This window comes from Athalia rosae, chromosome 1 (genome assembly GCF_917208135.1).
Source record: "Athalia rosae chromosome 1, iyAthRosa1.1, whole genome shotgun sequence".
NCBI classification, from domain to species: Eukaryota; Metazoa; Arthropoda; class Insecta; order Hymenoptera; family Athaliidae; genus Athalia; species Athalia rosae.
Window position 1 is genome coordinate 13,408,003 of NC_064026.1, and position 27,883 is coordinate 13,435,885.

Here is a 27,883-nt window from a genome sequence, read left to right on the forward strand (position 1 = left end):
TCACCCGCCTCTGTATGATAGTTAATTGATTTTATGATTGAACAAACGTAGGATTACAATTATCGAATTTCAGCACTGGTGTAACCCGTGACTTACTAAACCCCCGTTAATAACGAGTAAAGTAAATTCAATAGACCGGAAGTAACGTTCCTCCCCAAGTTCGAATCATATGGAAAAGTGTTGCCGAAGACTGTTAAAAGCTGGCTCCTACGGGAAACGCGCACGTTACAGTCGCCAATAGAATCAATTCTCTTTCCATTCGGATATATTGAAAGTTTCACGTTCACCGCTTTGTAGGAATTTTTGACGTTGGATTCACAGCACGGAGAGGAGACAATAAAGAATAAAGGTCGGTGCATCGCAAGCGAAATTTTCATTTAGTTCGACGATAAAGGGACACGGTGTGGTTGCAGAGAACGCGTGAATTCAATGCACACACACACACGTGTATGTGTCTCGTATAGCGTGCATATGCGCGTGCACGTGTACGGGTACGTGTGGGTATACGTCGGATATACCTGTAGGTGTACGTGCGGGGATCGGTTAGTATGTGGAAAGGGGTGGACGGTGGATGCGGGTGCGGAGGGAGGGTGTGTAGGGATGTTATCGGGGACGGGGAGTGGGTGGATATATCAACGGTTGGCGTTTATGTGGCGACCAACTGTCGAGTTAATATTCACGCTGCCCTCAAACCCCCGGCATTTCCCTGCGCCCGTCGTCGTCGCTACCGCGAGTCGACCGACCCGTCCGACCCATTCCGTCCTTTTTACCCGACGAATATGAAACGTCGATGGGCTTGAAATTCACTCTGAGGCTTTCGGACTAAAACTTTCACCCGACGAATTAAACGAGCTTTCACGTGAGCTTCAACGGTTCCAGCTATGGAAATTCGTTGAGAAAATTGGGTCGGATCGGATAAAGTTACTTACCGAGTTAATCGATGGGGTTCACTGATCTGAATCCGTTATAGTTCTTATTAAATTGCCAACGTGTCACTGATCGGACTCAAATACATCCAGACGATGTGTTTTATATCCTGCTAACGGCTGCGAAGCATAGTTCTAACGCATAATCATACGTTGTCTTTTGCAGAAGGAGCGATCCTGAAGAAAATTCACAGCCTATGGCATGGCCCCGAGTGAAATTATCCGCGCAATTCTCCTTGCTGCGTTTCTTCACACCGCGTTCGGTGAGTCGTTTAATCTATTTCCTATGTATACGTAAGCGATATCTCCCGAGTCCTCTTACGGATACCCACCCAAATAAAGGGGAACCTTCCACTCACGGTCAGAAGATTAACGGTAAACTGTATTATATTCTTACTCTGCAGCTGGTCACCGTATCGTAGGAATTGACGCAATGAAATCGCACATGCTCTCGCGCCCGATACGGTATTGCACCCTAGGGAGCGACGCGTGCACGTATTATACTTGCAATGTTAAAATGCTGCACCGCAAAGTTGACGCGCGGGTTTTCCGGCGGGCGTTTGTTACCCCGATAAATCCCAGCGGTTAATTTTATAGGCGTTATACGAAGTGCTGACTTCAATGTTAATTACCTACGCATGGAGGAACTTTGAAGGTTTACGGGTCCTCGAATATTGCAGAACTTCTTGACACTTTGAGCTTATACTAACTATGTAGAGGTATATGGTATACGTTCGTTTGCGACTTACTTATATAACGGGAAGTGTAGTTCGCGAGCTGAAATCTCTTCGAGAATCGAAGGTCGTGCTCCGGTTGCAAACTTTACCTTATATACCCCTATATTCCTATACCAGAAACGAACGGGAGGCACGTGCAGGTCCATGCGAAATTATATTCACTAGACCGGGGTACGCTTAAAGGCAACAACCGCCTGCCCCTCTCCTCGCTCTCCGTTTTCAGGCCCCTCCCGGTATTGCAAAGGTCCTATTAAACGTGCGAGAGATAGTCCACTTTATCTCGCAAAAGTACCATTTATTTACCATACCGCTGTTGCTGTTGCTTCCGTTGCCGCTGTTGCTGCTGTTGCTGCTGCTGCTGCTGCTGCTGCTGCTGCTGCTCGTTGTCATCAAAAGATAAAGGTTCAGGGTTCAGCTGTTGAGCTGTACGCGGAGGTTACTCAAATTATTTCTCCTTCTCTCTTGCTCTTTCTTTCGTCGTATCAGTGGGGTAAACGCGACCCAAAATATTCCAATTTCTCCGGCGAAGTAACGAAGCTTAACCCGTTTCTCTTCGCTGGCTGTCGCTTTAATATAACGAAATGGTATGCGTAAACGGCGGTGGGATGCCGTTTAAATTGTCCGAAAATAAGGAGGGTGGCGGTGACACATAACGGTACGATACAAAACTTGGAGAATTACGTGGCCGGGGATCCGGATGTTTTCAAAAGTCGAGATCGATTATATCATAGTTCCCGAGAACTACGATAACCGCGACGACGCGGAGGGAGCGGAGAGCGGAACGAACGGAAACCCGGCGAAGTCTGAGTATTTTTAAGGGCCACCCTTCGACGAGTCTCGAGTGTGAGCGGAGATTTTGGTACTCCGAAACCTGAAGTGAACCAGTACCAAACTCTCCTTTGGGAAAACGAAGCGTGACGACCAAGAGTTGACGGTTGGCTGCTAGCGGGTGAGTATTGAATGCCAATTCAGAGAGTGCCCAACTCACCCCAGTTCCCTTAACCCTCTTATTTCACTCGCGTTTGCACCGAGCGTAATCAATGTACGTACGATCGTCTCTTGAAAAACTGACGTTCGCTCGAACTCGCTCCGCGGCCAAAACTCTCTTTAACTCAGCCCGCAGATTCGAATTCCTGAACTAGAAATCCGTTGAAATTTACTTACGGAAAAAAGTGATTTTATACCCCAAAATTGAAAAGAATCAGAGGGCCGTCTCGAGGGTTGTACCCTCCCACATTTCTACGCCGTTTGAGCCGAAAATACACACATTTTTTATTCTACAGTATATCCATGTATCTCGAAGACTACCTATCTCCAGTTTTTTTCGCTCCAAAATGCAGAGATATGCGACAATTTTACGCTTTCAAAAGATGGATCACTTTTTTTCTAATTGAATCGGAATATTTCTAAGCAAATGGATGATCGTATATTTAATGGATATATTTCGTCTCGGAAATAAAGGGTAGTTCGAAGCGAACCATCGAACCCTTGGCCTTGACGATTTTTGAGAGGGGTGGCTGGGTTACGAGAAAGGGATGTATATTTTATATTTTCTCGCTCATCCAGGCTTGAGGGGTGAAGTTGCTACCACTGCGAAGTTTTCGAAGATAACGTCGGGCGTAGTGCTTTTAGTTGAGCTTTAAAATTTTAAGGCTCCAAATCAAATTTAATTTTATGGAAAGTCTTCAGGCATTGTTTTGTATTTCGCATTCTTTTTTTTTTCTTTATATTTATCGTAGGGTGGATAGAAGAATAGAATGAAGGGAAAATGAGAACGAGTGTACGTGTGTACATGTATACTTCGTTATTATTCGAAAGAGTGCGCTACGTTGGTACCAGAAATATCCAACGTTTTTGAAAATTCTCGACGAGATATACATGTATATACATCTCACACTACGGTGTACATCGAGTCTTGAATTCGTTTCCAAATTCCATTCACGATTGTCCACGAAAAGTAACATCTCCAGTTCTCATCTCTTGCGCCCGACGGAAATTGCGTTAGACTTCTCCAGCTTCTTCTGCGGGGTGTGCTTTACACTTATTCCTTCTCTCTTTTTCCTCCACACTGCTTGCGCACCTCTGCTCGGTTCATGAGCTTAATGACGGCATTTCAACGAAAAAATTTACCTCTTATCACGGAAAGAGTAAAAAAGACACGAAAAATGGAATGCACTCGAACAAAATTCAACATTCGATTTCTCGTGCTTTCTCAGCTGGTATTAAAACATTCTCATAGGAATCGACCGTTTCGTTCATAACTTTGCAATTGGTCGCGATTTTCTCCTCAAAACCCACCAAACTCACAAACGCTCAGTTTCCGCCGGTGATTTTGTCCGCGCTATTTGGGCCGCGACACGACGCGGACGGGCTCAACCAATGTAAGGCTAGGTAAGATTAAAGCTCGGTAACCCGGACTTTGCGCAATTCGCGAAACAGTCGCCCTATATATCATTCACAGTCGACTTGGCTCTATATATCTAACCGACTTCCCCGTTGCCATCGCCGTCCCGTTCCCGCTTTCGTACCTGCCCCATTCACCGCCCTCATTTACCCCCTATACGTACCCGACAGCCGAGTCACCCCAGTATTGCTCGATGCCGCTGGAATTATCGGCATTATGTATTATAACGTTCCGTGTCGTCAAGCGAAATCAATTCCTCGATTTGTCAAATCGTGAGGCGGAAAAACGTTATTGGTGCGATAATGAAAAATGAGAGGTGAAAAAAAAGACCCATGCGGCAAGATACACGTGGTACATAGGTGCGCACGGTAGGTATAGAATGTGTTGGTTCGAGATGTAGGCCTCTGCGAACATGTACGATAATATAGCGCATAGGTCTATTTGGAATTCAACGGATCCGCCCGAAAGGATTTCTAGCGGAGCAAGCTCCGAGGTGGTTAATACAATCGCCATCTTCTTTTCCGTCCAACCTTTTTTCTCTCTTCCTCCTCTCCGTTTTCTCACTTTTCTCATATATGTTTCACATTTCCTCTTTTTCTCCACACGCTCCAGTATCACATTATAGGTATATCGGCGCGCTGGCGATGCCGCAAGAAATCTGCTTATGAATAAAAACACACTTGTCAAGTGAAACTGTGACGTTCGACGATCGAGATTCGTATCGGATGTCATCTCGGGGCAAAGAAAAAAAATTAAAGAAAAACCCTTCGCTTATTCATTCTCTACGCGCTCACCTCGACTCGATCCTCTCCTTATAGATGTGATCCGAACGAACCTGTATATTTTTACTATTATAACTAGAAATATATATTATATCACGTTGCGAAAGAATTCCGACATTTCCTATAACATTCGTCTTCGCTCAACAGCAACGTAAATATATGTATGCCGTGAAGAATTTTTATTTTCGTCATCGGGTCATACTTTATGCACATGAATACGTAACGTTCTGTCCAATTATGCAATAATATTCCGTTGAAAATATTTGTACAAACATTTCGTTGACGTGCTGTTTTTTTTTTTTTTTTTTCTTTTTTTAAGAAAATTCTTTCGAACAATTGCAGGTCAATTGATGCCGATGGTGGAGATCCAGCCAGAATTTTTGGCACCCCTAGAAAATCACACCGTGACGCAAGGTCGTGACGTTTCTTTCACCTGTGTCGTTAACCATCTTCAATCGTACAAGGTGAGTGTCCTACGGGTAAAAGTAGAAGAAAATCGATGCTTTTATTTTGAGGAAAGGGATTTCTTTTCCAAGTATATCTGATTCTGTGTTCGGTGATATGTGGTATGATCTATGAATGTTTTCGCTTGTGTAAGCGAGACTCTCCAAAGGGTAAATCTCGAAATTTCTCGGATTCTTGTGTACAACGTATATCATCTATCGGCTGCTAGGCATACCTACATTTCCGTGCATTTCTTCCTGGCCGGGACCGTTTGGAGTCATTTGCTTAGCTCCGGTCGCTCATGTGGTATCCCGATGGCCACCCGAGTACATCGAAGACGTGATGCATAGTGTACGTTTCTAAATTCCCGAGGTGTGCTGAATTCGATGAAATTCCATTGCGCGGCACGGAGGTTCGTTTCGAATTCCACGCGACCGATTCTTCGAGTCAGTTTGCACGACTGCCGAATAAAAAGTGAATGAAAAAAAAAAAAAAAAAAAACAACTGCGACAAAATAAAAAAAAAAAAAAAACCGAACCAGAATAAAGGGAAGAGAAAAGGTATGCATATATCACATACCCATTCGTGCATTATATCACCGTCACTTTTCCATATACCCACCTGTCTACCTCATACACGTGTATAGATATACGCATAGATTATACGCCGGGATGCGAGGATATCGGAGTCATGCATTTTTACCGCGTGTAGTATGACGTGTGGCGTCGATTTAAAAAAGATTCGGTACGCCAGGCAGAGAAAAGTTATATTCAGCAGCTACTGGTGGAATTCGAAACGTTGAAAATCGTTGGGGGAAGGAATGACTTATGGAAATGAAACGTTGCCTCTGCCTCTGCCTTCGCCGTGTCTGGGCGTTGCGACGCCCTCCCAATAATACACAAGCTGTATACCGGTGTGTATAAGTCAATGTATGCATATCGCGTCGTTACATTGGACAAGGAAGGTCATCGACTGTACGATTAAACGGCCAGCTGTTTTTCAAACTTCGTTCGACACGAGGTTCTGACTTTTCAACAACGTGGCAACTCCCCGTCACAACCCGCGAGATCGCTATAGACATTCAGCATTTTGGAGCGCCGGATGTGATCGCAGCTATCGTAATACAAACTTATGAAATAACGGAGCTTTACGAACGTCTGTTGATCATTCGGCTGTGTCGGTGGTAAACTTTGATTTTCGTACGATTTAATTTCATGGCGGGACGAGGTAAAACCTTTGCAGGAGTCGCATGAATATGCGCACACCAAAGGTGCTTCGGTTGAGTTATTTTTTAGGTTTCAATGTTCGGAAAGCCGAGTTTCTCTCCCTCTCGACAACACAATAACAAATAAAGTTCAGTCGCTAGGCTCCGTTTTAAATAACGAGAAACTCGCTGCCGCGCGGTGGCATGAAAAAGTTACGCGGGTGAGTAGCAACGCGGCATTAGTCGTGTCCGGTGGTCGTTGAAATATACGTGGCAGAGGGCGAAGAGACGCGTCGTAGTAGGTACGAAGCGTACTCGTTAATCTACTATACGAGCGAGAAAGTTCACATTTTTCAAATACTTTCCCGACGAGTAGAGATAATTTAAACTATATCTCGATTCTCTCCAAATAACTGCCGAGTAAGTCGAAGAGTCGGACAACGCAGAACAAGAGGAAAGATGGAAACAAAGATCGAGAGAAACGGCGAAATAAATGTGAATTAATGATTGGAAAACTTTTGTCTCTTCCTCCACTATGTGTATCTGATTGACGTATGTACAAAATTTCTCTCCACCAACTAAACGAACCGCGGCCTTCAAAATCCCAAAACGGAAGTAACGGAAAAATGTGAATCGAGATCAGTATCTTTTACACATTCTCCTTACGAAATAAATGATCAGGAGGAAATCGACGGCGAGGAAATTTTCCGGCTATTCGACAGGGTCAAGGATATCCGAAGTTGTGAGTCGAACGTGGTTAAGAACAATCTGGAACAGATTTGGATCAGATTACAGCTAGGGGTTGCACTGCAGAACCGTTTAAACATTCGGTACGCCTAAACAGTAGTAGTATCGGTCACGGTGCCCCGAAGATCCGGTGTTCAGAGTTTCAAATTTGCGGATCGTTGTAGGTGAGGACGGAAGGTTTTCGAAGGTACGCGGTACGACGCAGACGAAGATTTAAGACGATGACGCGACGTTAGACGCCGACGCAGGCGGTATGAGAGGCCACGGATTCTGAAGGGCACTGAGGCGTCAGCTGTGGCGGCAACTAATGAACTCGCAGTTGAAATAAGGAGTACGGCTCAGTAGTAATTTCTTAACTGCTGCAATCAAATTTAATCGACTGTTTAAGTTTACTGCACGAAATGGCTGACGGCACCTGTATATACTCTGTAGTATAATAATATATACGTATATAGTATACGTGTACGCTCCGATAATATATAATTCGTGTATCGGTGTATAAGATGTATGCGTATATTCGCACACGAATGCAAACAATACGTTGTATCGTAGCTCCTTGGAACAGACGACGAAACTTCCACGCCAGGATTGTATATTATCCCTTCTCAAGGACAACCATTCTCTCCGCGCGCAGGGATAAGTAGTCAATTTTACGACCCCCGAACCCGAACTTCTCGACCGGAAGAGCACCGGGAATTTGATACCCTATACAATTTCCGCATCACATAATTACCTCCTACGGTATTGCCGATTATCTTAGAAAAACGATTGCGATACCTGTGCGCTCGAATAGTTTGAATTTGATTGTTAATTTCACAAGTCGAATAGAAGTTTACAGTCCTATGTCGCTGCTCGGAAATTGCGGCGTCCCTCGTACGTCGATTCGGGTATTCCTTCTCGTCGAATTATCTTACAACGACCGTCGACGTACAAGGGCTTCGAAGGGGCGTAAGGAGGGGGAAGGGAGATCGTCGTATAGGTGGGTAATTCGGTTTGAAGAAAAAGTCCAGGTTTGATTGCGTGTTTGACTCGACAAACACTTCTATTGAGGACGGAAAGTTCGGGTATGGGGATGGGAGATGGTTTAGGAAATGGGAGGAATGAGTGAGGGGGTAGTGGAGATATGGGACTTGGGACGCGGGACGTGGTCGAAAACGGGCGAAGGACACCCGGGAATCCGATCGAGGGGTTCCCCCAGAAAACGAACAAGACGCTCCGCCGAAAGAAGATAAAGAAAAAGAAGAAGCGCATCGAGCAAAGAACGGATAAATCAAAATCAGAACTGCTAATGTAATACCGCGCACGGTATTCTGTTCGCGGAGGAGAATCGACCCGCAAATGGACGTCGAACGGACCTGAATAAACTTGAATAGAGCTCATTACAGCGACGTACCCTCGCGGCATTTCGATCCGAGTAATTGGGGCTCATTGACGGACAGGAGTTGCTGCGAAAGAAAATCACCCACTCGCTTCCTACATCGAAAGTGAAGTACATAATCTTATACTTCTTTCCCCGAGAGCCTGTTGAGCGAGTGAAATCGAAAGAGTTTCTTCGAACGTTCGTACCGGGTATACCAGGTACGTACGCCCACCAATTGCAGTTGAGGATTTTCCCGTACTTCCTGCGGGGTTCGTTCGACCCGCTGCTGCCTCTTCCGGAGATGAATATATCGTAGAAAATACTTGACTGTCGAAGTGTCTTGCGACTGGTGGTGAGAGAAACCGCGGAAATAGGCTCCTGGGAAAGGATTCGCCGCAGGGCGTATAAGACAGGCAGGAGGCAAATATTGGCTCGAAATGGTTCTCGGATACTCTCACTCTCTCTTTCTGCGTTCCTCTCTCTCTCTCTCTCTATCTATCTATCCATCTAACTCTCTTCCCGCGTGTTAAGAGGATATAGGGAAAATGCGTCCTATAAGGTTGATCCGAGGCTAAGACCGAGCTTCCGGATTGCTTCAGTTCCTGCAGGTATTCAAAATACGAAGGGAAGAAAAAGTTACCCAGTGGTACGGTCCTCGGCGTCAGAGCTTTACCAGAAGGTTCTTTCCTGCTCTGAAATTGTGACGCAGCTTTCAGAATCGAATAAACTCTGTGAAGTGGTTTTCCCGAGAACTTTGCCCCGCGCGCGGAATCCTTATATAGCACAGCAGTTTAGCCTCGTATAATTCACCATGGGAACAACAATGGCGACGTCACGTCGACCGTATCCTGCGATACGCACGTGAGTGCCCCAACGTAAAAGCAAACCAGCGTTCGGAAAATAATAAATTTCTACCATTTTCCACCTTAACTTACCAATACCAGAACGCACTGTGTATTTCCATAGCCTGTCGAACTTGTGTATTTGTGCGAAACGAGAAGAACCGGAGATCCAGAGCCGAACAAAGAGGAAGAGAATATATGTATACGATGACGTAACCGCAGACGTAGCAATTAATGATAATCATAATAAAAATACACGTACTCGTACGATAATGTAAAACGGGATTAATAAACCAAGTCTCATATCCGAGAGAGATCGAGCGGGGTGTGATGGATTTCGCTCCTGTTGCCAATTTCGTCCCTTCTGTTCTTCGAATCGGCTGGAGTGCTTTGTACGCAAAGACAGCTGAGAACATGCTGATTTTAGTGAACCGAACGTTGATTGCGAAAAAAAAAAAGAATGAGGACTGACCTTAGTTGGAAATGGTCCGAAAAATCGTTCACTTTTAAAAACCGACCTTGCTAAAGCATACCAAACATTGTTTTGATAAGAACTAGTCAATCTAAGCGCATTCCAATGACTCTGGACGACATCAGACCGCCCAGACCGTTCTTCCCCGGTAGTCCATTCCGCCCCGGTCTTGCCTACTCATAATGTAGCACACCCACACCGAAGAGCGAAATCGGGATTCCGGTGGATTTCACGGTTCGTTGCCGGGAAATTAGTACGATCACGATAAGTATTGGTTTCGAGAAGATATTTTGAAAACGGCGTAGACCGGTACGAGTGAAATTACCGAAGACGAAAGCTCCGTCGACCTTCGTTTAAACGCGAACACGGCGGTACATTTTTAAATATTTTGACATCGCCCGGATTTCGGGTCACCGAATCTCATCTGGGAAAGCGAAGAGAACGGATATCGAGAATAAAGGGCGAGGGGAAGAGAAAAAATACTCCTTCCCAAAACACCGGGTATACCCGAACGACAAAGAAACTATATACCAACGAACGGTCGTTGAAAATCGGTTAGTTCAAGTACGCGTACTTTTACGAGCGTCACGGGAAATTCGGGTTACTTGGGCAGAAATTGACTCCGAGTGAGCAATCCCTTTAGAAATCACGTACAGTTGATCTAGAGGGTATTCCGCGCCGATTCGCTAGCGAAATTTCCATTCGTTTTATTATTTTTGTACACCGTACCGGGTACGTAGTTGAAAAAGTTCATTTGGTAGTTCATTTCGTTCGCACTCGGTATGTCCGATTAACAACATGGACGTGAATGTACTTTTTTTTTTTCTAATTTTATCCGAAGAAAAATTTCAGAGTTTTCAACTCGCAACGAAGAGGAGCCGAGCTTTCTTCGATTTTCTGAAGATTTTGGAGTGATTTATCGAATAATAAATTCATCAAACGAAGGCGGGTCGGGCTTACACCTGTGTTTGTTTTAGCAAGTCCCGCTACAAAAGTGATACAACACAACGAATTTTTCAGTGCTTTAATTTCTAACAATCAAGCTCATTGTCAATCGGAAGAAACTCCGCGTCAATTTTTGATATTTCATGTGGAATATAAAAGGGGGAAAAAATATCTCGTCACATTTATACAATCGAATGCTGACCTGAGACGAGACCTAAGACGAGTTGACGTGGAATGCCCGATATATATGGTGCAATAGGACGGCCTTAACGTGTACACAGCCATAGTATACCGCTGGTTATATTCCGTATAAGGCGCAGGAGGCACGGATCGAGCGCCAAACACGTGGGGTGCCGGATTCGATGCTCGGGGGTGCGGAGCAGAGTGAGACACGCAGGGCTCTGATTTGAAATCCCTTGTTACAGCGGCTTACAATCTTGAGCCCAACCCCCGAACACCCGGTCCCATCCACCCACCCGCACTCAGCCGTACCTCCAGTTCTATCCTTTCTCTGTTCAGTGGCTCGTACCTTTCACCCAAAATTCGAAGACACTCCGATAAGCTGCGGGAATACGTGGATATACTGGATACGTTTTCTATTCTGGCCTGGGGTTTTCCGGTCCCGGTCGACTATCGTTCGAATAAACTCCTCGATTCCAACTTTAAACTGAAACTTTAAGCCCCGTGATTTTGACTACCGCTCATATACTGGGGTAGCACGAAGAAAAAAACCAGTCACGCAAGCGATTCCTGATAGTAAACGAAATGGTGCTTCGTTACACGCCTAATAACCCCCATTTATACGCTTTCGAATCGCTCAATGTCCGCTACTGCGTATCCAGAGCTGGTAGAATATTTTTTATTCTCCAAACAAAATTAGTTTCATGTTATCCAGATATCCCGCCACCTGCGATGCATTTTGTCTAGATGAGAAACTACCTTATTAGGTTGAGTCGAAGTGACCGAGTCAACGAGGAATAACGTGAACCGAAAATGATTCGCGAACGGTGATTATTTCCAAGTATTTTACGTGGATCGTGACAATTTCTTAGCATCTTATTTTCAATTGCCACGACACGTGTACCTTTCAAAGGTCAAACTGACCGGAAGAATTTTTTCCCGTAGAAATAGTCCACCTCTGAGGAGAAATGAATAAAAAATGTACCCTCAAGTGCAAAACCCACAATGCGTCTTTCGTATCAGTTTGTTCTTCGCTCTCATATTTCTTCGTATATCCCTCTTCACATCTTCAGCCTTGCCGTTTTCACTGTTGAGTCAAGTGAACCGAAGAGCATCGCTGTTTAAGTACGAAAAAGGAACAATTTCTCTGTATTTATCGAAAGATATAAATGAAAAAAAGTGGTGCGTCCTCTGCTAAATTATTATACGATCGATCGGAATCGCGCTTTCACCTGATTTTTTGTTACGAATTCTATACCTTCATCAAAAACGATGACACGTTCAATATATCTATGATTACACGTACCGCGTGTAGGACATGAAACTCTGTGACTCGATTTTTCATCAACATAAATGAAAAAGCACGGTTGCGCATGATATATTAATATCGCTGGTCTCGTAAGAAATCTGATATCCCATTATACGATCTACTCTCTCAACAGTGGACAAAGAATCGTCGAATTCAATGGAATACGTGATCAACAATGCCTCAGTGATCGGTAACAGACTATTCCGTACATCGGATGCACGTGCTCAACTACTTTGAAACGGAAATGTTTTCGAAACAAGCGATGCCTCCTTTCGTATGGAGCATCGAAGTTTGTTCTCAGCTCTTTTATCACGTATGGCGTTAAGGAGGGACCGGCGTGGTTTCGCAAAACGATATTCGGATTCAGGACGCGACGCTGCTCCATCAACGTTATTTATGCACACCTTAAATTGTATTGCCTCGGATATCGCGCTTTTGTTCGAAATTTAAAAGCTTTTCGCACCGTGAATAGAGCTCTGCCTGAAATATGACAGATCGCGCGGCGGCAGGTTCACCAAGTCGGTATAGCGCGGGACAGCGGCAAGCTATGGAACGGGAGTGGAAACAGGAGGAGGGTAGTGCAGGAAAAAGGGAAAAGGTGAAGAGGAGAAGGGTAAATTTTCGGTGTTGTCGAGGGATGAAAGTCGGCACTTGAACGGTGCACGCGTATTCGTTCGATCCATTTATGATGTATATGTTCGCACGTAACGTACCAACGTACCTACGTTATACGTATAACGTTCGTTCGTTCAGGCACTCACGGAGCGTCCATTGTCTGCCTGATTTCCGATAAACGCTTTTATAACCTGCCACGTTCCCTAAACATTCAATTTTTCAGCTGATATAAACGCCGGAAAGTAGTAGTGGCTTTAATAGGCAGTTTTCCCAAAAGCGTATCTACACATTGGAAAACGAACAAAAGGGGAACAGATTCAGCACATGTCACCCTCAACTATTGCATATTATACTACTGGGTCAAACTCAACTTTTGCCAGCTCCAGAATATGTCTGGTGCCAATTTTGAAAGTTTTCGATATTTTTTTTTAATCCGTCTCTCTCCTCTTCCATCACGCAGAGATATTTACAACGGCGAAAATGCTCGAGCCAAATTCCCCACGCTCACCGATGCATCCACACAGACCCAACACCTCGAGAAATACAATCAATTTCTAATATCCCTACCAATGATGGTCACTCAATGGGATTCAAGAAAAATGTCATTGAACAGAAAATGGATGAAGAAATGAATGAGATCTCCTAAAATTTGCGAACAAAAAGTCACATAAGATAAAAAAAAAAAAAACAGAATTATAATTTTCACGGACGCTTTCATCTCCTGTGTCGGTATAACTTTGAAAACTAGAACTCTTTGCCGAGCGTTTTCCAGCGGCAATGTAAGGAGCGAAAGCCAAAGGTATAGATGTGTAGAGCGGAGTTCATCCAGTTTTTTATGAAAAACGTAGCTGGAAGGATCAAAGCATTGTATGTTTGAAAATTTTCAAAAACTTTCGTAGCTGTATTCACTCTATGAATTACTTCACTGAGCAGAGCCTATATTAACAACGGTTTAGGATGATAAGCAGCATTCATACGGACGACGCCGATAAGATTCAATTGAACTGTTTCAGGTAGCTTGGATAAAGTCAGATTCTAGAGCGATACTGGCAATCCATACGCACATGGTCGCGCATAATCCACGACTCTCGGTAACGCATAATGGACACAATACATGGAAATTACACGTGGCTAACGTGCAACGTAACGATTCTGGAACGTACATGTGCCAGGTTAATACCGACCCTATGCGAAGCCAGGTAATAAAAGAAAAAAAACAAAATTCATCACGTCTAATTCATCAATTATCGATAATCGAACTTATACGAAAAAAAATGTATTGAGCTGAAAATTTCCAAAATCTAAGACTGGGTCAACTCTTCGTTCCGCATCGGATACATCTTCGTAGTTTCCATCTTCGTATACGATACAACTACAGGGGTGAAAATTTTAGACAAACTTTTTTTTTTTAATTCAATTAAGTTGTCGATAATTGATTAACGGAAATACCCGGGGACACACGCGTCATTTACCAATCGATAAATATCCATTAAATTTCTGTGCTTCACACTGAAAGCCTCATCATTTATTTCGGGGATCGAAGTGTCGTACCTTATTATTTCGAATCCTCGACCATATGTTCGACTAGAAAGATGACCTGTGATTTGTCAAAAATAAAGAAAAAAAAATGTTTCGCGGTCTCTACCTTGCGGTTACGAACGCTTGAGAGAGAAACCTAAGGGCGCGAAACGTGTAAGGGTTGTCGCGTGAGGATTGATATTGACTTGGCTTAATAGGGCTCACATTCAAGTCATTCGTACATCACACATTGGTGCACGCACGTGTACGGTTACTTAGGCTCGGAAGACCTATGCGTGCACACACATTTGGTGATGTAACAAGAAACTCTGATGTAGATGGGTTATATGGAGGTCGTGATCCCTCCCGATATAATGGACCTGGACGATTCAACGGAAGGACTGACAACGAAGGAGGGCGGCAGCGTGCGTCTCCGATGCCGAGCTACCGGAACCCCGATGCCTGATGTCACCTGGCGTCGAGAGGACGGGCGTAATATCGTCTTGCGTAACGAGCACGGCGTTAGACGGGGTATAACAGCCACACTTTATTTCAATCAGCGAGAGCTTCGATCGCTAATTAATAGCTGACTTCTCTCTCCGGGCGAATAGTTGAGAGGTTTTTTCAAAAACGACCCGAGCGTCCCATTCGTCATAATGAGAGCCAGAAAACCGCGATCGTCGAACGTTCCATAGGTAGATCAACTCGACTAAGTCCCGACTCTGGCTGTTATTTTTCTGTTCACTTTCTTACTCATTTTTCCAGGTGTTAATTGCACCGGAAAATAAGTGAGGCATTGAAAATCAACAGCTATGAGATTGCTCCGAAGTTACAAGAACTAGATAGAAAAAAAAAATTTTAAATCTGCTCGACTGAACATGAAATGCCACATTTTACGTCGGCTGTATAGTACCGACTATTGGAAAACATAGGGAATCACTGAAAGCAACGGAGGAAATGTATTTTTTTATGAAATTGAACGAAAAATTCGTTTGTAGCGTAGAACACGAATTTTTGTATTTTATTTATTTCATCCCATTCATTTTATTTTCGCAGAAGGTTATTTTTAGAAAGAATCGAGAAGCTCTGCTCACCAGGTGCTACATCAGCATCTCATTGCTTGAAACGTTCGGACTGATTCTTGGTAATAGTTTACCCCTACTTACCTTGTAGAAATAAACACGTAGAAATAAACGCGTCACTTTCAGCTTTACACAGATGGCGAGAATTTCGTTTCTATAGAGCGACCCTTTGAACAGCTTTTTGTACCGGTTTATTATGTATCCATGAGTACGAAATTTAATGTATAGATTGATTCGTTACATGGCGCGGAAAATTATGAATCCGTTTTTTTTTCCTTCAAAAAATTGACAGAAGACATAAAAGTAACTTGAATGGTTTATTTTTTTCACTGAAACCAAACTCGTTTAAGAAAGTATCCAAACTCAGCGACTACATATACGAGTGATCGATGCTGCGTACAGGTCACATCTCTCCCTATTTGTTCGATTTTTCCTTTTTTTTGTTTCTTCTTCGTTTTTTTTCTGTTTTTTGGGCTTCTTCGGTGTTCGTAGTGCGGCTCTGTAGTGCTTTCATACGTTATGTAATATTCATTATGTACTCTGCGTTCAAGGCACAGCGTTATACGGTCCAATATTATTCGAAAAAAGGTACTACAGACATTATAACGGGGAGATGCATCATCCGAGTTTTGAAGGGTGCCGATGCCTCGGAAAAATCTATTTATTAGATTAAATCAAAGTTCGGAACGCTCGGTGAGAATAGGTATATACTATACGGTTATATTATCAAACCCCCGTGACTTCCCTACTAAAGTCAGAAATCTTGGGGGCCGGGTATTATGCAGAAATCCATTTCACTGTAGTACCGACCACCATAAATAGGTACATATATATACTTTTTCACAGTTTGGCGCAAGAAACCACCGTACAACGATATTCACCGGTGTAATATCGCCCCGGCGATCTTTTTTATCGCTTTCGCATATATTTATGCCATGTGATGTATGTAATCACAGCGTATACTGACCTTCGTGGCAAAGTTCGAGTATGGTGGATTAAATCCGGTTGGCCTGCCTTCTTTTTTATTTCATTATTCAAATTTCGTTTTTTTAGTGGTCAAAACTTCAGACGGCGAACAGCTTTACCTCGTTGGCGTATTGCGCCAGGAGATGGGGTCGTACCTTTGCATCGCTTCTAACGGGGTACCACCTTCGGTTAGCAAACGATATTCGGTACGCGTCCACTGTAAGTACGTCGTCTCGTTTTAGTAATTCCATCATCGGGTCCAGGACTCTTCAATTTTTTGCTTTGTTTTTTTTTTTTCAATTCCTCGTACAGTCCAGCCCTTGATTAAAGTCGCAAATCAGCTCGTGGCCGCCCCAGCGAACAGCGATGTCGTCATTCAGTGCTACGCCGAAGCCTCCCCAAGGGCCCTCAACTCTTGGTATAAGGACACAGGTACGCGTGTGATAGGTATTCGACGCGAGAACCTGGCTTGTATTGGCCGTTGCAGATTTTTTCCACTGTACAAGTGATCCGCAAGTGTCGTTGTCCGATATGCAATAACGAATAAACACGAAGGGACTTGAAAATTATATTTTTCTCCCGGCTCTCAGAAGCAATTTCTTCATCCGCACGACGAAGCGAGACGAGTATCATTACGATCGTGTGTCTAGCGGATAAAACAAACTCACACTCAATCGAATGTAAACCATCACATATTCGAATATTTTAGGTGAAAAACTCCTCGCCGGTGACAAGTACGATATGTCAGAAGTTCCAATAAGCGAATACGCTTACCAGCTTAATATGACGATTAGGAGGCTTGAGAAATCAGACTTTGGAAGTTACTCGTGCTCCTCAGAAAACGCCTTCGGCAAAGCGGAGGGGGCTGTACGGTTGCAAGGTTAATATCTCCATTATTTGTGCGTCTGAAACTTTGTCCGTATAGCACCGAAATTCACTTCTGAATAGACTCATACTCACGTTCGTAAATATTTCAAATAATATATGTGTACAAGTTTACCACTGGTATCCACGGACTTGTGTAATAGAAAATCCTCGGAGCTAAAAAATTGGTTGTAATGTTCATGATATTTCTATAAATTGAATGTAACTTTCAGAGCTTCATCTCACAAAGACAACTCTTCCCTCCATACGACACAACGATCTGAGCAGCAAGTCGCGCAAGAAATCCCCCAAGGAAAGAATGAACAAAAAGCTTTTTCACGGAACAGAGTCCGACGAAAGAGATGATTCTCCGCTGCCTGGAATAAGAAGCGAAGAGAGTATGCCGCTCACAACGGCATCTTCTGTAAAATCAGCACGCGACGGTGACATTCGTGGAGTACCCAGACCTCCGGTTGGTCCGGGTCCACCACCAGCCCCGGCACCGGCACCGGCACATTCGCCGCCGACAGAGTTGGTCCTCCTAAATCATGGCGTCGCATCACCTCGTCGTTGTCAATTTGAAACTCTGACGATAACCGTAATCGCCGTAACGCTGATATCCCGCGTCTGCTAGATATCGACCGATATATCCGATTATTACTTGCGTACATCGTAAAATTTTGCGGGACGGAAGTAGGAAACATGTTACACGTTACACTCGAAGACGGCCGACTACTGCGTAACGTCCTGTGGACGATAACGTCGTCGTGATAAATTATGCGGTAGAAATGGCAAGAGCTATAATTATAGTTTGGAATATGCGAAAATTGCTGTGCTGTGAATTACAATACGTATGTATCCGAGACAAACAGTATTAAATATTTGTTGACGAGGATGCGCTATTTTTCTTGAGTTATTATTTATTTGTAACATTTATACTTGTGTTTTGTTTTTTTTTTTTTTTTTTTTTTTTAATTTTTTTTATTCATGTGCGACTAAAATTGAATGAGGAGCGAATACCTGATATGAAAACCCTTATTGAATGACAATAAAGCTTTAATCATTCTGCGCATTGATACTACATTCGGTGGAAAGCCCGGATCTGATTGAATTTCGAATAAACTCTATGATAAATGTGGATTTACGGTAATATGTACATATATTAAGGTGGTCCTTGGCAGAAGTGTTTTCGAAATTTGATGCTCCCAGGGCCTGAAACGCTTCCAAATCCTCTAAAAATCTAAACTCCTAATATCAATTCTAAGATAGTTCGCATCGCCACCGAAATTTCTTATGTAGATTACACGGGAAAAAATTGTTTTTTCTTCGTTATAAGTCGTTGACGAATATATAGAAAATTATAAAAATAAATATTTTTGTAGATAATTCGCCGCTCTACAAAGAAAGTTTCTTATGGTTTCCGCTGAATCCATTGGTTCGAAAGTTGCATTCGAAGTAAAAGTTCAATTTGTATGAAATTATCATTAGAATAACCTTTGAGACAGTCGATTGAACGAAAAATCATCAGAGACCTCTTTGGTAGAACGTTAAATTCTCTATGAAAATATATATTTCTACAGTTTTCAATATATTCGTCAGAGACTTATAAATTTCAAAGAACAAAACATATTTTTCCATGAGAAACTTCGGTGGCAATGCGAACTATCTTAGAGTTGATATTGAAAGCTGAGATTTTCAGGGAATTTTTTCAAATTTATTTGGAAGCATTTAAGCCCCTGGGAGTGTCAAAATCCGCAAACAACCCTGTTAAGGACCACCCTAACGTACATGTGTAATGAAAATATATATATACATGTACAATGGAGGATAATATAAAGGACTCATTATATTACTACGAGAGAATTATCTGATTGATTAGCATGTATTATTATAAGAGATCTGTAAAATATAGATATATTGAATCAAATATTGTACAAATTCCAGAATTCAGGTAACGTGGTAATTGATATGTATAAAAAGTATAGTAATAGAGCAGGTTTGAGGAACTGGCCATCATAATATGCATAAGCTTTCTTCCCAAGAGACGGCGACAATTGTTACGATGATAATCGACCTAGCGACGTTGATTCATTCGAATATTTGTGAGGAACTTTACCTCTTTTCAGAGATCTTCGCCTGTTTGTTCGGAAAATTTGTGTATACCGCGTGACAGCGACGTATCAATATTATATTCTTATGATCGTTAAGTGCCAAGTTTGTAATTAAGCTATTATTCTATTCAGATGAATGCTATTTATTATCATTTCTCGAATATTTTCCCATCAACTCCATGTTTCACAATTGAGGCAATCTTATAATCCAACGTTTCATTTAATCCCAATAAACGACTTCCATCATTTTCGTATTCACTTGTTACGTTTCACAGTGGTAAATTAATGGAAAATAATTGATACTAATTACTGTTTCAGATCGAAATGGTATTTGAAAACCCCTTGTATTTGTTCGATACTTAATTACGATATCCTGTTTTATACGAAATGAAGATTCAGCTTGTGAATAACGAAGCGTGGTATAAACTGTAATACACACACCAATATATTTCTATGTTACACACATATATATATATGTATACAATACATGTCACTATGATACGATATGGATATAATGTATTTCGAACAAAATCGACGACGTTCTAAACTAAAAAATCAGCGATGTTTGAATCTTCGTTAAATATTTGAGGGTATAAAATGGTATAAAACAAAAAATAACAGAATACCAAACGTTGGATTTTCAATGCGTGCTGCGTTTTACTCTTAATCTAATGAAGAGACGTTGGTATTCAAATATCTATGCTTTCACTTGGGGCATGAAGTAAAAATTTACGCAGGAAGACCGTTTGAAATCAAATCATGAATTAAAGGGTGTGAGAAAATAGAGAACAGGTATACATATAAGCAGAATAATTGTTCTGTACTCTTATCATAACCATGTATGTAAAAAAATCGTGACAATAAAACATTTCTTACTGTATAATACTCATACCACATCGTTAAAATAGCGTTGAAATGATACAAAAAATATTAATTGTTCATCAAACACAAAACTCGCTGAAATCATTCTACGCGTGTAACAACGACAGAATTTTAAGCTTTACGAACAATTTACCGTTCAACGTTTTAAGTGTAACGAAGAACAAAAAACGATACATCTATTACGTTATATGTGTGTACATGAAATAATTTTCTTTTACAGCTCAGAGAGTCGTAATGGCTCTATAAATTGCACCCCACGATCGATCTCTGCATTTCCACTGAAATGACAATATAACGAGCGATTCTCCTTCGTGTTAGTTAACTACCAATAGATTCATCTGCAAACTATTGAAATTAAGCAATATTCAATCCAAAAATTGGGTTGATGATAATTAATCGGCCTCTCGTTTAAGGTCATGGAGATAATTATAACAAGAATATGTGAAAATTACTTCCGGTAAGCAGAGATTTACACAATAACGTTACGTAAAGATATTTAATATAGTTATAAAAAAATGGAAGGTTCTGCTCATTTATCGAATGATAGGATGCGATAATTTGGTTGTAATCAGGTCTAAACGGAAACGACATACTAATGCAGAATATCTACTTTTCCGGTTCCAACGGACGGAGATGTAACACGCAGTTCATTAGAGAATTGTGAGCGGTTGTGACAGCATCTCCACCCTAATTTTAGCACAACTCGCTCGGATTGAGAGAATTTTTCACTCGAATATTTGGCGACGATGTCACGTTTTTTCCAAATTCTCGTGGCTATCGCGGTGCTGGCGTACTACGCCGATGACGTATCCGCGGGTTGGGCAAAGTGTTGGAGAGGTAGAAGAGGAAAAATTTCGGAATTCGGTTGTTTCGGCGTTTCAAAATTAACGGATCTCGATAAAGCACCTCAAAATGTAAAGTCTATCGTTTATCACACGTCGGAACTAACCAACATTCGAGCGTGAGTATAGTCGATAACGAATCTGGTGCATACAAACTGGAAAATTTGCAACGAGTCACTTAATACTTGCGTCCTCATCGCTTTACAGAAATGCCTTTTATCGCTTTCAAGGATCGCTAGAATCGTTGGACATGCACAAAGCAGGAATTCACACCATAGAACCCAAGGCTTTCAACGGTCTAGTTAATCTTAGAAATCTGACCCTTTGGGGTAACAATTTAACATGGGTCCAAGCAGCTTGGTTCGAAAAATTAAATCAATTGAGAAATTTAGACTTGTCTTTCAACGCCATTTCGTACATTGAAGAAGCAGCTTTCCTGAAAATGGGCAAGTTGGAAAATTTTTACATCGATTACAATCTCATGGTGAACTTGAATTGGAACGTCTTTTCATATTTGGGAAATCTGAAGAGAGTCCGTCTTGGAAAAAATCCTTGGGATTGGTGGTAAGTTTCAAAATGATAGTGAAGATGATGATGACTCCGATTTTTTCCAATTATGTTTAAAAGCCGAAGGGGGGAGGAAATTTCAGGTTCCGAGCAGCGATAACTCGGCAACTGGACGACCAGCATGTGAATTACGATAGTGAGTGGGACAATTTCGATTGGATAAATCATGTTATTTGGAACTGTGTTGAAGTACATCAAGCCAGGAATGACGACGACAGTGTCCTCGATTGCGCGTCAGCATATCTTCTACAAGAACGTTCCAAGGTCGCAGACCAGACTCAGAGAAACACAGTTTGTAGTCTGGAAACAGCCGAGCTCTATAACTGCGCTAGCAGATACGACCCGGTACAAAATTTGACGATAACGCCACAGATGGCTGTCAGAAAAATGTTCCAAGGATTTATTGGTTCTTTTAAATCCTTGCAAAACCCGGATGCAACGTTACAATGGATGTATCCATAATTCCAGCCATCAATCCATGGTTAACAATCAGGTGAAGTTCGCCATAATCCTATTCACTGAAGTTACTACCAGAAAATAACTTGAAATCATAGTTATTTTGTTTCCACAATTTTCCTTTTTTCCAGATTGATGAAGTAACTCGACATTGAAATTGGGAAATACATTTTATAACCATTTTATAATTTTTCAAATATATTAATGATCTATCATCATACTTTCTGTATTCAGATAAATAAATATTTTGTGAATTTATGACGCTGAACCAATCTCGCAATATGAAATATGAAAAACTGAAGATTTGGCTGCAGCTAATTTTGCCCACGGAGTTAATAATGCTACTATTTTCGAAGCGGATAATTATTGCACATGCATATCACCGGGGTATAGTTACTCGCGTGGTTGGAGGACAACCAACAAGTGTTATAAAATATCCATTCATGGTATAACTAATAACACGCTGTTGAAATGTGGTTGAACTGTGACCGCAAATAAGAATTAACAATCACAGGTATCTCTGCAAAAAAAGGCCTTCGGACACATTTGCGGAGGAACATATCTGCACGGTATCAATGTTCTTTCAGCCGCCCATTGCTTTATCGCGTGAGTTTGTCGATGAGGAAAATGATCAGAACACAAACCTTACACAGATAATTCAACACCCGTTAATTTTTTTCGATAAATAATTAACAGTCATGGAGAAGTGGACTTCAGGGTCGAAAATCCGCTGTTATTCATAGCGATTGCTGGTGCATCTGATGTAAATTCGTTGTACGTTCCAAGTATGCAAATCCGATTAGTGGTCCATATCGAAGTGCATCCGCGTTATAATAATACCTCGAAATTCAACGACATCGCATTAATCCGAGTTAGCATTGCCAACGACCAAACGGAGGCTCATTTTTATTGTACGGTGATGCAGCTGCACATCAGTCCTGTAATTTTTATCTGAATCCAATTTCAGTTAGACAGGGCATTTACGCCGGCAAAGGAAGTACTTCCTGTTGCGCTCGGACCGGTCAGCATTGTCAACGAATTGCTGTTGAGGTCCTCGAACGCTACTGCTGACCCTGCCATATTCTGTCAAGTACTTGGCTGGGGATATCTTCAAGAGGCCTCACCAGTAAGTATGCGAAACGTAAATGTACAAACGTCATTTTCGGTTGCCTCGGCTGCACGATGGGTTATTAGACACTTTGTAATGAAAGGGATGCAGTTCTACTTGATGTACTTGCAGTAGTACTAGTCCCTGATGAGAGAACTATTACCGATATACAATTTCAGTTGGGTCATGGAGAAAGTCTGATGATGGCAAAAATACCGCTTCTTTACCACGATCACTGCTCAAAATGGTACAATAAAAGTCAACGGTTTTACTTTTCGAAAGATCTACAGATTTGTGCAGGTTTTCAGGAAAGTAGCATGGACGCCTGTCAAGTTAGTAGACAAAATATAGGAGAATACAGTAGACTTGACGTAATACAAGGTTTCAATTTTGCGAAATTCTAGTCAGTCTTTGATAAGTATATTGTACGAGAATTAAACTTGATATTTATATTTTCGTAGGGGGACAGCGGTGGTCCGCTGATCTGCAATGGTATGCAGATCGGAATCGTTTCAACTGGAGAAGGATGTGGTCGCCGAGAACGTCCTGGTCTATACACGCGTCTAGATATTCATTTGGACTGGATCGAAAAAATCACCCCTTTGAAATCTAGAAGCATTTCATCCTCAATTGATGTTTTAGCCCGGCCTTATCTGCTGCTTATAATCTACATACTCTATTTTGAATAAATTAGATTTTTCATTTGTGATGTGATGAGAATATAGACGATATTGAAAGTAAAAATTTCTTTTGTTCGTACGAGTGCGCATTTCAGTCTTTATACACAATACGTATACTTTTCTACGTTATTGTTGTACACTACGTGTGCCTACTTCATTTCATATATGATCAATCTTGGATTGCATTTACTAATCTTCTGGCCGATGGACTGAAAGTGACACTTCATCAATTTTTGGGACTGCTAAAGTAACGATGTCAGGTTACTGTAGCAAATCAAGTAAGCGATTCCGAGTAAGGCGATTTCTACTCATTGTCAGATTGAATGGAAATATTTCCTTCTCTTTATACAATAGATTGCGGAAATGTCGAAAGGGTAGTGGTACGAATGCTGAACGGAAAAAAAATTACACTTGATGGAATATCTTTTTCGGACACCATTGAAACTCTAAAACATAGAATCGCTGAAAAATTGCAAGCTAGTGAATACGATCAAAATCTTCAAGTTGAAAAAGGAGATTGGCCGCCTGAGAGACAGCAGCTCTGGGCTTATGGATGCTATTTAGAAGACGCCCGGACCCTTTCGGATTATCACTTGAAGTTTGGGCATCAAATTTATCTCACTCTGAAGGCGGACAAATAATCATTGGTGTGTGTTATTCATAACACCACAAATTATTGTTTAATTGCAATGTAAAGGTCAGTACGTAAATATTTCATGATTACAGTTGTATTTTCGATTAGGAAATTTTTTCCCATGATCAGGACGTACCAGGGTAATAATTTGATTCGTCGTGAATAATTCTTGGACTGTATGTATATTTTTTTTTGCTATCTACTATTTTGTGTCATTTATCACGTATGAAATGAATTTGAAATATAAAAAACATGAGTTTATGGTCTTATTATAATTGTTTGTTCTAGATTTATTAATTAGTTGTCTATATTTTGTTAAATACTAAATATAAATAATATTTTTGAATTATATCGAAAAATAGCGCCTATACCCGCAACCCACTATTTTATTTTGAGACTGTAGACGCTTCACAAATCATCGAAAAGTTCGAAATCTCTTTGTTTCGACAGAGAAATACATATAATAGGTGTTAGTGAGGGTGAGATAAAAGCAATTGGAACATAAATAAACTTATCAAGGAGTAAAATATACTATAACTACGTAGTCTGCGCTCTTGTCGAACATACCATTTATAATATAAAATCGCGCATCAGGTTCATTCATAGATATTAACTCGGATATTAACTTGTAGGCTATAAAATTTTACAAATATGCAATATATATTTCTTCTTTTTTCTTTCAATAATATATTCACTTTTTGACAATAATCTTTACAAAGTCAACGATATGATCTAAGGTATAAACTTCTATGAAATACTAAAAAGACAATAACTAGCCAGAAGTGATACTGGACGGAATCAGAGTCGGCCACAAATTCATACATCATCACATACACGTTCAACGAATTGCAAGGGTCAGCACCATGGGAGGTTTGAAAACACTGATTGTCAGTATGTACCGGGAGAAGGCTAATTGTTTCATACATGCCACAAATATAGAGTATTCTGAGATTGACGGTCGGTTGATCTTTGGCCGCGTAGTTGCAGAAACAAGCCAGTTAGTAAATAGTATTATAGAGGCCCCGATGTGAAGGTGATCATACAACAATCAACTGGAAAAACCAGGATTAGTATGCTCGATAACACAACGCCGGCAGTAACGCTTTACGGCGCGGTATCCAAGGATGGTTACCCGCGGACAATCCCCGATGTTCAATTGCCGTAAGCCACGGACATAATAAGCCAGTGCCTCTAGGCCAATATCAGTAACACGTTCGCAACCACGTATAGAAAGCTTCTTTAAATTAGGGCACCCTGTAGACAGAGCTTCGAGAGTTGCATCTCCAATATCGCATTTTCCAAGATCAAAAGCACGCATCCGAGGGCATCCTCTTGCTAGCGCAAGAACAGCACTATCACTAAGCGCTTCGCATCCTCGAGCATTCAAGTACCTCAACTTGTAACAATGTCTTGCAACAACGAGCAGTCCGGCGTCTGACACACGGTCACATTTACCTACCGAGAGGTACCTTAATGAGGGGCCCAAACGTGCTGCTAATTCGCGGACCCCGAAATCCGTGACTCTTGCACAATCTGATACGGACAGTTGACGTAAAACTCCGCAGTAAGAAGTTATAGCTACCAAACTGGCATCAGTAATTCTTGCACAGCGTCGTAAATACAGGCAAGCAAGGTGTGGCATACGAGACAGCGTGAGTGCAAGACCTGCGTCATCCACACCATGGCAGTCACTCAGGTCAAGGGACTGAAGCTGCGAAGCAGCACCGTGAGTGTAGGCTCTTGTGACAGTGGTACATCCGGTCAAATCTAGCTCTCTTAGATGCATGCAGTTGTCGAGAATGGCAGCTATCGTATCATCATTAACATGTCTGACATGTCGTAGGGCCAAAATTGTAAGTCGTGGAAATGGAAGCGACGCAAGCACTCCTGGGTGACCATTGGCTCCATTCAAAACAAGGCGACGGACACGAGAATGGTAGCCATGACGTGCTATAGAATTTAGAGCGATAGTCAGGCACTGTGGGTGATGAACTTCAATGTCTTGCCACAAAGAAGGATGCCACGCAATTTCTCGCAGTCGACGACACGTCTGAGCTATGGTACATCGTTCTCTGGTTGTTAGCCAGCTAAAAATATTCAGTAATAAATCATCGTCTAAGTGGCCAAGACTCTTTTGCTGTTGTAACTGTTGTTGGTGCTTAATGGGTATGGCAACAATTGAAGTAGACGAAGATGAACGGCAAGCACTGTTGTCAAGAGTGTGATAGCCCAGATCACTTGTGTCCGGACTTGGCCGATACAGTGGCAATTTTTGTACCAAATATCCAACTGAACGTTCAGAGCCATTCTGCTCTCCAAAATTTGAGAGAAATAGGGGACACGATCCATCCATTCCATCCTCTGCTCTGAAAACGATATGTACATTAGGATCAAATTATTAACACTCTTTTAGTATGTTCCCAACAAATACCAGACTGTATGTGTCATTGATAAATGTCGATAATACAAAATTACGTTACTTTGAGACTGATTTGCAAATACTTATAGATAGAAATGTGATTTCATAAATTCGACAGACAGGGAGGGTTCTAATTTTATGTGGATAATTCAAATTTAACAACAATAAGTTGGTTTCGCAATTACCTTCCATACGACTGATTAATAACAATCCACGAAAGTTTTAAGAATAACAGTCAGCAGCAGGTGACAATAACGAACAACATTGACCCGCTACGACGCCCTCCATTTTACATTCCGACTCTTAAGCGACTTCACTCCAAAAATCCTTTTCCCCGATAATCCTTTGTCCTTGGTCCTTTCACTGATCACTAACTTTATTTTTATAAGTGCGATTTTGAGTGGAGTACGAAAATGTAACTGCATAGGTTCCCCCAGTGGGTTCCCCATATGAGGATCTTTGGGTACTGATAGACAATGTGTAAATTATTGGTCGACCTCTTCTACCCTAGTACTGAGAGGTGAAAGAAAATTACAAGCGATTGACCGCCTGCGGCATTCCCCATAAGCCATTTTTAAATCTCTACCGTCTAACTATTCGTTATCGTTGTGGTTATGGTTCAAGGTGCCTTATAAGCCCGTTTAAACATGCTTTGAATTATGGGTAATAGAGGGCGTCTTTAAATAGTAATTGATCTCCATTCTTCAGTCATCGTCTCCATGCAACTTGTTGTACATTTAACTGTACCTGATATTAAAGAATTCTGGAACTTGAGACAATCATTCGA

The 27,883-nt window shown here is 41.7% G+C and overlaps 5 protein-coding genes across 5 annotated transcripts in view; 4 read left to right on the plus strand and 1 right to left on the minus strand.

Annotated features, from left to right (window-relative positions):
- The window catches only part of LOC105686959 (lachesin-like), a 40,003-nt gene extending 18,853 nt beyond the window's left edge, over positions 1–21,150 (plus strand). Inside the window, exons 2-9 of the mRNA XM_012402256.3 lie at positions 1,093–1,189; positions 5,192–5,313; positions 13,981–14,166; positions 14,824–15,016; positions 16,621–16,752; positions 16,846–16,965; positions 17,243–17,413; positions 17,631–21,150. Coding sequence (XP_012257679.2) covers positions 1,129–1,189; positions 5,192–5,313; positions 13,981–14,166; positions 14,824–15,016; positions 16,621–16,752; positions 16,846–16,965; positions 17,243–17,413; positions 17,631–18,031 — 1,386 coding nt within the window. The 5' untranslated portion in view covers positions 1,093–1,128 and the 3' untranslated portion in view covers positions 18,032–21,150. The remainder of the gene's footprint in view (positions 1–1,092; positions 1,190–5,191; positions 5,314–13,980; positions 14,167–14,823; positions 15,017–16,620; positions 16,753–16,845; positions 16,966–17,242; positions 17,414–17,630) is intronic.
- On the plus strand, positions 21,031–22,513 carry LOC105687011 (insulin-like growth factor-binding protein complex acid labile subunit). The gene is made up of 4 exons (XM_012402314.3): positions 21,031–21,351; positions 21,440–21,796; positions 21,883–22,292; positions 22,387–22,513. The coding sequence occupies exons 1-3, from the start codon at positions 21,137–21,139 to the stop codon at positions 22,259–22,261; spliced, it is 951 nt and encodes a 316-aa protein (XP_012257737.2). The 5' UTR covers positions 21,031–21,136; the 3' UTR covers positions 22,262–22,292; positions 22,387–22,513.
- An 80-nt stretch (positions 22,514–22,593) lies between these two features.
- Positions 22,594–23,498, plus strand: LOC125499756 (serine protease 30-like). The gene is made up of 4 exons (XM_048649115.1): positions 22,594–22,701; positions 22,770–22,861; positions 22,952–23,126; positions 23,223–23,498. Exons 1-4 carry the CDS (start codon positions 22,594–22,596, stop codon positions 23,496–23,498), a joined length of 651 nt encoding a protein of 216 aa, XP_048505072.1.
- LOC125501193 (serine protease 27-like) lies at positions 22,643–24,090 on the plus strand. Its single transcript, XM_048656370.1, has 3 exons — positions 22,643–23,381; positions 23,543–23,695; positions 23,825–24,090. The coding sequence occupies exons 2-3, from the start codon at positions 23,564–23,566 to the stop codon at positions 24,050–24,052; spliced, it is 360 nt and encodes a 119-aa protein (XP_048512327.1). The 5' UTR covers positions 22,643–23,381; positions 23,543–23,563; the 3' UTR covers positions 24,053–24,090.
- Positions 24,091–24,840: 750 nt separating this feature from the next.
- Positions 24,841–27,675, minus strand: LOC105686991 (F-box/LRR-repeat protein 7-like). Its single transcript, XM_012402290.3, has 2 exons — positions 27,282–27,675; positions 24,841–27,043 (listed from the first exon to the last, which is right to left on the minus strand). The coding sequence occupies exon 2, from the start codon at positions 27,028–27,030 to the stop codon at positions 25,726–25,728; it is 1,305 nt and encodes a 434-aa protein (XP_012257713.1). The 5' UTR covers positions 27,031–27,043; positions 27,282–27,675; the 3' UTR covers positions 24,841–25,725.
- Between the last annotated feature and the right edge of the window lie 208 nt (positions 27,676–27,883).